This window comes from Meriones unguiculatus, chromosome 7 (assembly GCF_030254825.1).
Source record: "Meriones unguiculatus strain TT.TT164.6M chromosome 7, Bangor_MerUng_6.1, whole genome shotgun sequence".
Classification (NCBI taxonomy): Eukaryota; Metazoa; Chordata; class Mammalia; order Rodentia; family Muridae; genus Meriones; species Meriones unguiculatus.
Genome location: NC_083355.1, coordinates 42,732,541 through 42,745,239, shown reverse-complemented (window position 1 = coordinate 42,745,239; position 12,699 = coordinate 42,732,541). Strand labels below are relative to the sequence as shown.

At 39.4% G+C, this 12,699-nt stretch overlaps 1 protein-coding gene across 2 annotated transcripts in view; it reads left to right on the top strand.

The window, feature by feature from the left end:
* The window catches only part of Ssh2 (slingshot protein phosphatase 2), a 238,593-nt gene that overhangs the window by 210,153 nt on the left and 15,741 nt on the right, over nt 1–12,699 (top strand). For both annotated transcript variants that reach the window (XM_060387250.1, XM_021652683.2), the window contains 3 exons: nt 3,058–3,104; nt 7,367–7,513; nt 10,893–11,093. In XM_060387250.1, the coding sequence (XP_060243233.1) occupies nt 3,058–3,104; nt 7,367–7,513; nt 10,893–11,093 (395 nt within the window). The remainder of the gene's footprint in view (nt 1–3,057; nt 3,105–7,366; nt 7,514–10,892; nt 11,094–12,699) is intronic.

The window sequence follows — 12,699 nt, the reverse complement described above, 5'->3', positions numbered from 1 at the left end:
TACTCAGAGTCAAACATGTCAGTCAGCTGTGGTTCCATACACTATATCTGAATAGGATGATGTTTATGCTTTTCCTCTGCTCTGATGAAATATAACAGGTCTAAACAAATTCATGTTTAAGACCTGCTATATTTCATCAGAGCAGATGAGACCTACGTAGACCAGAAATTTTGTTGAACATATTTGCTTAGTTACTTTCTAGAGTGCTAAGGATCAAATCCTGATCTCTGCACATGTTACACATATGCTCTACCACTGAACTGCATCCTCAGCCGTGGACTTTTAAGCATATAAAACTATGACACAGCATTTTGAGGCCCTCAAGTTACTTTTCATGATTACCAAGAAGTCTGAGACTAAAATTTGTTCTTCGTAGTTCCCAAACGTTCAGTGGCCTGTAATACCTCAAGGAAGACACACTGAAACTAGATAGGAAAGCCCCTAAGGTTGGAGAGCTCCAGCTTCGTATCGCCTGGTAGTGGGAACAAGGCTAACAGCAGAAGTAAAAGCAAAGGAGAAAGCTAAAATGCCATTTTGTTTCCACTTCCTGTACATTTTGGCCAAATATGTTACATAAGCTTTTTATCTTTACCCATAGAACAGCCAGTACTATCTATATCCAGCAATATCGCCCTTCCATTTTCTGATGAACACGTATGTGAACTGAACTGAATGGAAGCCAGGAAAATAGAGAGAAGAGGGTCAGACACACAGCAGCTAACTGTATTACTGCAGTCTGAATATCCAGAAGTTTATTTTGCTGTGCAGTCAGCCGTGCTGCCATTGAAAGTTGACATCTTAGAGCATGTTTGTCTCTAGTTTGGTTCATAGGGACCACAGCTATGAAATTACTGTGCAAAGCTGAATTGGCGGAGGATCTTTTCTAGTACTTCTGAGAGATGGAATTACAGGCACATGCCACCTCACCCAGCTTAGATTCTTTTACCTTTTTTGTTTTTATGTGTATGTACGTATCTGTGCACCGCATTGATGCAGAGGATCCCTGGAACTGGAAATGTGAACAGATGGTTGTGAGCCACCCTGCCTGTGTTTGCTAGGGACTGAACCCAGGTCCTCTGACAGCACGTCCTCGTAACCACTGAGCCATCTCTCCAGCCCCTAGAATTTTTACTTTTAAAGTATTCTTGAATAAAGAAAAAAAAATCTCTTCAATTTCCCATATAGTGTTATTTTCTCAAGACTGGACATTTCTTTGCATTGTGAAGTTTTAATTTTTTTGTTTTGGCTTGGTTTTGGTTGGTTGTGTTGGGTTGTTTGTTGTCGTTTGTGACAGGATTTCTCTGTGTAGCCTTGGCTGTCCTGAAGCTTGCTTTGTAGACCAGGCTGGCCTCAAACTCAGAGATCATGTTGCCTTTGCCTCCTGAGTGTTGGGATTAAAGGTCTGAATAATTTTCTTATTTAAAGAAATAACTTCCAGTAGAATTCTAAAATTTAACTCTTATTCAGCATGTAAAAGAAATGCTTGAAGATGTTGTCCAAACATCTTATTATACTTGTTTTGATGGCTTTCTCTCAGTTTGTACCACATACTCTATGTCCAGACCCCTCTGTCTTCTCCAGTGAGAGCACGCTTTCCCAGTGATTGACATGAAAAAGGGGATCTATCCTAGCTTCAAGCTGAGAGTTACTTTTCTCAAAGTCATCTCATTTCATGCATAGTTGCCATTCCTGGAGCTCAACCAGATTGTGTGAGGAGAGGCAGAATTCTCCCTCCCTCTGGAAGAATGCTCAGCTCTGCATCATACTGCACAGAGATCTGTTTATTAGGATGGTATCAGCTGATATGGAGAAGGAATGTTTAGAACATACTGTAAAGAAAATCTGCAGTGAAAAGGAAAGACTGACTGGTAGGAAGCCACATTATTATTTAGAAAAAGGATTCATCTAAATCCTCATAAGACTGCACAATTTCTCTGAGCTGGAAGCCCTTGCCCAACCAGATTTTAGTATCAGCAGCTCCTGGAGGCTGTTTGATTTGGCTGAGAAAACTGCATGTGAATAGAGACCTTAAAGCCAGGACAACAAGGGTGTTTTGTTGTTTGGGGGGGGGGGGTTGTTAGTTTGTTTGTTTGTTTGTTTTTAGCTGAGCAAGGGAAACATAAGGGTATTGGACATAGAGTAATTTTGCTTATGAATAAAGTGGCAGAACTTTTACTACTGGTCATCTTTTTCAAGATTTGGCATTACAGATCTTTTCTAGAAGAGAGTCTTCAAATAACAAGTCGCAATCTGGATATACTTATGGTAGTACAGAAAAATAGTATAGTATTGAGACAGTCGTTATATGGGTCACTTCTGTCATATTCGGAATTTTTGATCCTGAACTGGAAGTACATTCCATAAACTTCTCTTAAAAGGAAAATCCAGGGGCTAGCAAGATGGCTCAGCAGATAAAGGCCACCACACCTAATGACCTGAGGTCAGTCAGCAGAACCCACATGCATGAATGCCCCACACCAACACATGTGTACACACACACAGTAAGATGTAATTTAAAAAACAAATTAGGGCTAGAAATATATTACAGTTGGTAGAACACGGCACTGTGCTCAGTCCCCGGCACCATAAAAAGTGGGTTTACTGGTGCACCCCTGTAATTCCAGCACTTAAGAGATGAAAACAGTAGGTTCTGAAGTTCAAGACTGAGGCCAGTAAGATGACTCACTGGTAAAGACACTTGCCCCAAAACCCTACAACCTGAATTTAACCCCCCAGAATACACATGGTGTGAGCCAAGAACCAACTCCTGGGAGTCAAGTTGTCCTCTGATCTTTACACACTGGACCACTTGTCCGTTCATCTGTGTGTGCACACACTCACCTCCCCGACCCGTCCAAAAAAGATAAATTTTCTTTGCACCATCATTAATAAAAACTAGGTAACATGAAGTTCCTGGTACTTAAAGGCACTGAGTAAATGTTATTGAGTTACTTTTTAGAAACTGTTCGTCCCCCTCACCCCCGCCTTGTTCCTCTTCAAATACTGTGTTTAGCTGACTTGCTGATACTCACTAACCCTGTCTTTTTGGCTCTATAGGGCTCAGAATGGAATGCCTCGAACTTAGAGGACTTGCAGAACCGAGGGTGAGCACACAGGGCGGCTGCTGATATCCTTGTCTTATAGAAGCCCCTGCTTAATCTTTATGTTTTCCTGTCAAAGAAGTATCCGTGGGTTACTTTAATCCTTAGTTACTCTCATTGCTCAGGTATACGCTTAGAAAAATCAGAACCGTTTTTCCCTCAACTCTTTAATCCTCTTCCCTCCAAGAAAGATCAATTGTATTAATGAAAGGGCTTTGAAACACAAATTCCCAAGTGTTTGGTACTCTTTAAAAATCAAGTTGTTGCTAGAAATGTAGTTCAGTGACAGAGCTTGCCTAGGCCCAGAGTGTTGTGGGAATTATTTACTATTGATTTATCTTTTAGTTAATGAGAGGTTATTCCTAAACAGCTGTATAACCAAATCACCACACAGAGACTGGGATTTATTTAATTATCCTAGAGCACAATGCTGGGCAATAGTTATTCCATCCTAAACCTCCAAGGCTGCATAGATTCCTATCATTCAGATTCACCCAATATACTTGCTTTTAGTCAGATCTTAGGTCTGGTCCCATCTCTCCAAGTGGTTCCAAAACCTCTCTGAATTCTCTTCCACTCCACTCTCCTGCTTCCTTCCTCTTCCTCCCACTCCGGACCAGGATGTCCCACCCTCTCCTCTCCATTGCTCAGCAATGTGGCTGGTTGTTTTATTGACAATACAGAGAACAAATGGTGGCATGTTTACACAAACTAAAGACAGGTGATGCTTAAGGTAAGCATCACAATGCGATGTCTGGATTGAAACCAGCATTTGAATGAACAAGGGTAAAGTGTATACATTCCAAAAGAACAGTATACCAGCACCAGAGGAAAAAGAAAATGAATCATTTCTGATTGCCATGATAGACTGAGAGTCAGAGGTACTGATAGGTACCATGCGTACTCCCTGTTTTCTTCTCCTCACAGGAAAGATGTGTTTGGTTTTTTTTTTGTTTGTTTGTTTGTTTTGTTTTGTTTTTTAATTGCTAAAACTAACTGCTAGGTTTCATACCAAAAAAAAAAAAAAATCCCAGGTAGGAAAGCTTAGTTACTTAGTTGAAGATATAAAAATTAGTATAACTTGAACCTTTTTAATTAGTAAGGATTGGTCTGAAGCTTTTAGAGACTATATCTTCATCTTTTGAATTTATATTTACCTAGCTCAAAGCTTCTCACCAAGATGATACTCAGTGTGAATGAATTATGAGAAGTTCATACACATGTGAGAACTGTCATTTGCCTAATGACAGATGAGGGCTGGGAATTCAGAGACCTGGGCTCTCGTCCTGCTCTCGTCCTGCATCTTCCATTTGCCCTCTCAAAACTAAATAAAGTGTTTACCAGTAGGTTTCTTGACAGGGCCCTTGAAACTGAGACCATGATTGGACCTGAAAGCATTGACTCTGCTTTATCTGCAGAAATTCACTTAAATTTCCTGGGGAGTGGGACAATTTTTGACAGCTTACAGTGCGGTAAAGTTTTAAAGTGCTAGAAAACTAGTGCTTTCTAGAAAACTTAGATATGCTATGTAGTATGAAATCTGAGATTTGACATAGCACTAGACTGTGATCCTCGCTGCAGATGAGACTCATCCACCTCATATGCTTCTTTTATTAAAACATCTTATAAAAACATATTTGTATACCTTGATGTGGTACCATGTGATGTTTGAGAGAGAGTGTGTGTGTAATGTTTTAAATCAAGTTTGTCATCTGGAACAGTTTTTTTATGTGTCTGGGTATTGTACCTGCATGTATATCAGATGCCCTGGGACTAGGGTTATAGATGGTCATGAGCTGCTATGCAGGGAATCAAGCCTAAGTCCTCTGAAGGAGCAGCCAGTGCTCTTACCAGTTAAGCCATCTCTTCCACCCCCATTTATCAACTCTCCATGGTGAAAACTTTCAAAAATCTTTCCTTCCACAGTATGTAGTTATCCACAGTCACTATACTGTGGAATAGCAACCATCATTTTACTCTTATAAGGCTAAACTATAAACTGCAACTGAATATAATTGTCTTTAAAAACAAAATGATTGGCTGAGTAGTGGTGGTACACGCCTTAAATCCCAGCACTTAGGAGGCAGAGGCTGGTGAATCTCTGAGATTGAAACCAGCTGGGTCTACAGAGCGAGTTCCAGGACAGCCAGGGCTACACAGAGAAACCCTGTCTACAAAAGAAGGAAGGAAGGAAAGGGAGGGAGGGAAGGAAGGTAGGAGAGACTGAAAATACAGACATCTACTTAGGCCTTATTTCTTGAATTCGATGAGTCTTTGACTTTAGTAACGTCTCTCTGTTCACAAAACTATATGCTGTTCCCTGCTAGTGATTTATTTAGTATTTCAAAATGCAATTTTGACATTAAGGTCATTTCCAAATGGTCTAATGGATTTTGGAAAGTAACTGACTTTTATTCCACATAAAGTCACATAATTGCTGATACAGAAAAGAAATTTCAAGCAGTTATTTTATCAGTCAGCAGTGGACATTTTTCAGCTCTGAAATGAAAAGAATTAAGAAGCTTGTATTGTCTCTATCCAGATGATGCTGTAATCCATTACTGAAATACAGGATTAGAAGAAATTGATTAGGTATTGTTGTTAGTGTGTGTGTGCGCGTGTGTGTGTGTGTGTGCAGAGCCATATTTGTGAGAGTCCAAGAGGAGACCAGAACAGCAAGCACTCTAAAGCTCTGAGCCATTTCTCCAGCCCCTTATTTTTTATTTCAAATAAAATCGGCAGTCCCGGTATGGTGACTCATGCCTTTAACCCCAGCACTCAGAAGCAAGAGGCAAGTGGATCTCTGAGTTTTCAGCCAGCCTGGTCTACAGAGCATTCCAGGGAGGCCTGCTACATAGAGAAACCTTCTCTCAGAAAAATAAGTGTGCTTGCTTTATCTTCTAATCATTTTATTGAATGTAACTCATAACACAATATAGTTAACAAAAATAAAATATGCATTTCTATGGATTTTAGTTTCTGAGTTGTACAAACCATCATAATTAATTAAGAATTGGTTAATTTTCCTAATTAATTATGATAATCCATAATGATTAATTGTGGTAATTAATAACTTATTAAAACTAGAAAGAGACCGCGTATGCTTCCTCAGTCATATTTCCTTTCTGGTTTCTAGAAGCCACTAATGTCATCAGATGACATCTGCTTTTTGGCTGTTGTGAACAGTCCTGCTGTGACACCTGCGTGCAGGTCGTGGCGTGAGACTAATGCTGTGTGGTGGCCCTGTCATTAGCCTTCTCAGGGCTCACCAGGCCAGCGTCCACAGCAGTTGCTGTGTGGTGACCCTGTCATTAGCCTTCTCAGGGCTCACCAGGCCAGCGTCCACAGCAGTTGCTCCTTATTACATTCCTGCTGTGTGCCTCACTTTTTTTGTTTGTTTTGTTTTGTTTTGTTTTGTTTTTGAGTCAGGGTTTCTCTGTATAGCCTTGGCTATTCTGAACTTGCTTTGTAGACCAGGCTGGCTTCAAACTCACAGAGATCCGCCTGCCTCTGCCTCCCGAGTGCTGGTATTACAGGCATGTGCCACCATGCCTGGTGTGTTTTATTTTTTAAATTTAAAAAAAAAAAATTATTTCTATTAGGAGACTTTGGTGCTATGTTAAAACAAATTCAGTTTATGTTTCAGAAATTTTGGGCCTATTTGGTCTTGACCATAGAGTAATTATATCTCTTCCTGTAGGTTTTTTTTTTTGTTTGTTTGTTTGTTTTTCTTCAGAAACTGAGTCTGTGGAGCCCCACATTTGGCTAGTTAAATCAAACAGTTTTATAGAACTGAGCCTGTGCTGGCTACAGTAAACCCTAGTGATGCAGGGAGAGAGGTGATGGAAGAGTTTTTAATAGAGAAATTATTTTCTGCCAGCATCTCAAAACATGAGAACTAATCTTAGCAAGAGTGCAGCCAGATAGATTTGAGGGCATCTCAGGTCCAGCTTTTGATGGACCCTCACAGTTTCTTGCATAAAATCTGTTTTGGAGTGTACCAATAGCCTGGTTTTATGCTAACAACTTACAAATTAAATTTTATTGTTGGTAATTTAGCAACAGATAATGCTGGATTCTGGGTGTCAGGTTGGTTTTTGTATATAGATATCAGGGCTGTTTCCAGAATACTTTCAAAGATGAGATTTTGAAACCGTATATAAGCTGGAAATGTCATTTAGATATTGAAGTTGGTAGATACGGTGCTGGAAATTAGTTTTAGCCTGAGTAACAGAGCACGTGCTCCCCTTGACTTTTTTTCACAGGGTGCGGTATATCTTGAACGTCACTCGAGAGATAGATAACTTCTTTCCTGGAGTCTTTGAGTACCATAACATTCGAGTGTATGATGAAGAGGCAACAGACCTCCTGGCTTACTGGAATGACACTTACAAATTCATCTCAAAAGCAAAGTGAGTATTGTGACACACACACACACGTATATCCCTCTTCATAGTGTAAAAATGGCAGGAATGATACTGAGCTAGTTTACTGATAGAACTTAGAGAAAGTGATGTGAAGAAAAAACTACTGAGATTTTACAACCCTGGACAGAAGATTAATGACCTAACATTTTCCCTTTAAGCAAATGAAGTCAGTTAGAATAAGATAACCTCATATATGACCTGGTGATGGTGGCATACCCCTTTAATCCCAGCACTCAGGAGGCAGAAGCAGAGGTGGATCTCTGAGGTGTAGGCCAGCCTGGTCTATAGAGAAAGTTCCAGGACAGCCAGGGGTACACAGAGAAACTCTCTCTCTCTCTCTCTTTTTTTTTTGGGGGGGATAACCTCTAAAGAAATAAGTTTGAGAAACAAGGGGGGAAAAAACAAAACTTTTTTTTGAGAAAATGTCTCTCACTTTGTAGACTTAAATAGCCTAGAACTCTAGGCAGACCAGGCTGGGCTAGGAATCCCAGAAATCTGCCTGCTTCTTCCTCCAGAGTGCTGAGATTAAAGGTGTGCACTACCCACCATGCCTAGCTCCGAATTAAATTCTTAAATTGCCACTGGGGATATATGTGAGTTGTGTAGCAAAAACTGTTGTAAGCAGATGAAATACCAGGTCTATCTGAGGACAAGGAGAGAAATAGTAAGCTTCAAAACCTTTGTAGTTATTGGCTTTATTATAGATACTCAAAATGACGAGATTTTTCTCTTGCCTTTCAATGAGGTCATCTTAAAACTAATTGACAAAGCTCTAAGGGACTTCCTTTCCCAATTTTATTCATCCTTTCACTGGGAAGAGTCATACGTGCTATTTGGCCATGTTCCTCTTCAAAAGGAACAGCATTCAAACCATCTTTAGTAGATGGGAAACAGCTCTCTAACTTCTTCAGAAATTAGTCTACAATCCTTTAACAATCTTGATAGACAGGACAAGCACCAAATCCATTGCCTGTCATAATTGATGAATCAGGATCATCAAATATATTTTTCTCCTTAATTTTGTAAAATAGTTCAGACCATGGGCTTTCAGTACTCTACAAACTCCCCAAAAGCAGGAGAGGCTTTGGTAACTGATAGTGCTGGCCAATTGGAAAGTCTGTTCTAGATGTTTAAAAGATTCATCCTTATACTTCTGTTTCTCTAGAACTATTTTTGGCATCAAAATCTGTGTTAATCAGGCTTCTCTAGAGTAACAACTTATAGAACATATAGATAGATATGGGATTTTTTTACATATATATGTATGTGTGTATGCATATATATACATACATATATATATATATGTATATATATATATATATACATATATATATATATATATACATACATATATATATATGTATATATATATATATATACATATATATATATATATATATAAACAAACATAAAAGAATGACTTACAGGCTTCTGTCAAGCTAATTTTACTTCGGCTTGTCCCAAATTAAGCACCTTCCATACCTATTGGCAAAGGCCTGAAATTTGATACATCAAAGTTATTAAGAGATCATTTGGAAAATTTTATCTGAACCACTGTGCATCAGCTTTCTAACTATAGTCTAATGAAAACTGGGTAGCTCTATAGTAAGGACCAGTGAGATGGCTTAGTGCTTGCTGCCAAGCCTGATGACCTAAGTCAAATCCCCACAACCCACAGGGTAGAAGTTGAGACTAACTCCTCCAAGTCATCCTATGACCTCCACATGTGGACCCCCACTCAGATGCCCACCCGCACAAATAAATAAGTACAGTTTTTAAAATTAAGAAAAATTATTCCATTCCATACTTTGCATTCTTGTAGCTTATCTGCTCAGTGGTTTGGGCACCTCAGGCTCCCTTGCACTGATAATTCTTCACTCATTTATATAGCTCATGTCTGCAGAAAAGTAAGATTATAAGCTTCTAGAAGAAGGCTTGTCAGCCATCAATGCAGTCAATGAGCAAATGAATAGTTTGTCCCCTTATGCTCATATGTACATGTTTTAATTATTACAGCAGTTACTTGAAAGGATTCTAGAATCTATGAGCAGTAGCTATAGAGTAAGAGTTCTTTTTCTGTAGGTTTTAAAATATTCCTTCTTCAACAGCTGGAAGATGTAATCAGTAGATCCATAAGCTTATTCATGCATTTAGTTGATCCTTGAAGACTGACTTTATGCTATAACACTACATTGTTAAAATTACAACATAACTGAGCAACGTTCATATCCAAGATAATTAGCCTTGACCTGTTAAGACTGAGGAATTTTGTTTGCTTTTGTGGTAGCATTGCTTTTACTTCCTTCCCTTGTATTAAAAACCACAGGGCCTGGACCATAGCTTAGTGGTAGAGCATGTCCTTAGTATGTGTGGGGCCCTGAGATCAGTTCAAAGCACGCATGTCCTTAGTATGTGTGGAGCCCTGAGATCAGTTCAAAGCACGCATGTCCTTAGTATGTGTGGAGCCCTGAGATCAGTTCAAAGCACGCAAAAAAAGGAAGGAAGAAAAAGAAAAACCAGGCAGCTCTCATCTCTTCCACCTTTATCACTGAGAAAGACATCTGATATATCACATACTTTCCTCCAATTCCCTGGGATGGTGGTGGTGTGTGAAAAGTGATATCTAGAGTTGTGTTTTGGAATAGAATAGAAACGTTGGCTTCATTTATGCTTTCCTCTAGGGACAGAGCCCTTCCTGGGAACTTTAGCTAAAAACGACTCAATTAGAATAAATCAAACGAGTCATTACCACACCTGTAGCTCAGGAGAATGCCAACCAGAAGACAGGCCGAAGCTATGAGGGAACTGGCCTCCATCGCACAGGAGCTGAGCTCCAGGTCCAGATGTGAGGTTCTCTCCACACTGCAATGTTCAGTGCACCACCACATTGAATTTTAATTGTCTGCTTTGATAACTAAATCTTGTTCTTTAGGATAAAAACTGTGTGTTACTTAATAATGTACAAGGTGCTTGTACATTATTTTTATATGTGGTAAATACTTGGTAAATCTTTACTGAGTGGATTAAAAAGGCTTAATATTAAAATTGAGGAAAAAAAAGAGTGATAGCACCCTATCTTTAATCCCAGCATTCAGGAGGCAGAGGCAGGCAGATCTCTGAGTTTGAGGACAGCCAGGGATAATCCTTATCTCAAGCAAAAAAACAAATAAGTAAACATTATTTAAAGGTACAGTTAAAGCTGCCTGCTTTACCCTAATATTTGATCGTAGAGGCACATGAATGTACTAAGATGACAACGTTGCACAGCAAAAGAAATTAAAAATGGGAGGGCAATATAGGAGCCTCAAATCCACTGTACCATCTGTTATTGTCCTGTCTATTTTCCCCTCACTCTCCCAACTAGGAAACATGGATCTAAATGCCTTGTGCACTGCAAAATGGGGGTGAGTCGCTCAGCCTCTACTGTGATCGCCTATGCAATGAAGGAGTATGGCTGGAATCTGGACCGAGCCTATGACTATGTGAAGGAAAGACGGACAGTGACCAAGCCCAACCCTAGCTTCATGAGACAACTGGAAGAGTACCAAGGGATCTTGCTGGCAAGGTTGGTCTTCGGTGGCTTTCTATGAACCCTTCCTTACACTTCCATAAGGCAGACCAGAGAATCATTCTCTGCCTCTCATCTGTAGCCTAACTCGGATATAATTTTTTTTTAACTTGGATTTCTTTCTCTATCAGTTTTTTTTTTTTTTTTTCAAAATATAAATTTAAGATTAGCGTGGGAGATTAGGCATATAATCTTTCAGGTTGTTTGGTAGATAAAAGAAAAATTAGGACCGAATTTCATTTTCAGCTAGGTGCAACACCACATGTCAGCGTCTTAGAAGGCTGGCTACAGCTGCCTTACCAAGATGGATACCCACTGCCCCTAAGGTACTGCCGGTGTTCCCTAAAACTCTTGGAGGAAAAAAATAACCCAAATAACAACAGGTATTTTTTTTTTCTCCAAGTATTTAGTTTTAGGGAGCTCTCCAGTAATTTTGATCATGTGGCAACTTTGTACAACCCCATTTGAGGGTTGTACCCAGAAATACCTTGCTCTTTAAAAAAAATTTTTTATCAAATTTTATATATGTGCTATGTGAAACTGAAAAAAGTTACAAAGGGGAAAAAATCTTAGTTTAATATCTACAAATAATAGTCAAGATTGCCTTACATGTCTCTCTAGGTTTTGTTTTATCATACATTTCAATAGATACTTTTTCACAAGAACTGTTTTCAGCCTGCCTTTCTACCTAGTACTGTCTTCAGCTACTTCCTGTATCAATGAGAAACAGCTGTATTCAGTAATAATTTGGTGGTTGATTATTAAAACGAATAATTCCATTACCTTTGAGGGTTAAAAATCACCTTCATCTACTTTTGTGTCAGATAGTAAGTGACTTGAGGATCATTTTCTTGAGTGTCACATGCTGAAATTCTTGATAGATTTGGTTTGTTTTCCCTGTGAGCAATTCTAGGTTGTGTTTTTTAGGGTAATGGCACAGCTGTCTGAAAGTAGTTGCAGCTGGTGCCAGGGTTTGACTCCAGCAAGTCTCATGACTTGATCTTGACTCTCAGATCTGGGCTATGTTTCCACAGAACAAAATGTTAAACAGCTTCCAGCCTACCCAGTCAGAGGGGCCGCCCTCCAGCCCCAGAGAATTGTGAAAATGTGACCACAACATAGCATTATGGTTTCCACTAAACCCTGCCCATTTATTCAGCAGTCAGAATGATTTCAGCTCAGCCTCTGTCCTAAGAAGCTGGGAGAATGCTCAGTCCTCCTGTTTCAAAGAAGTTCTAGTCTTTAGAACCAGACATTTTTAGATTAAATCAGAAGATAGGACACAGAAGTTCTTTTTGGAACAAAAAAAAGTTACCTAAGCATTTGAGAAGAACATAAATATTACATGTTCCCAGACACACACAGCACACATAACGGATATTAGGCAATGTCCTCATGTGACCTGCCGAGAGGAAGGACGCACATATCCTGCCAACTTCAGTATTTATTCTGGAATCCCAGGCTACTGCAAGCTGTTGGGTTGGTTCCCGCCCTCCCCCCTCTAACTTCCCATATGTGTTTTTTCTTAGATGTTAAAGGAATTTCAGGAGGAAAAAAAAATCTTAAATGAGAATATGAAGGGCAGCATAAACTAGAAAATCAC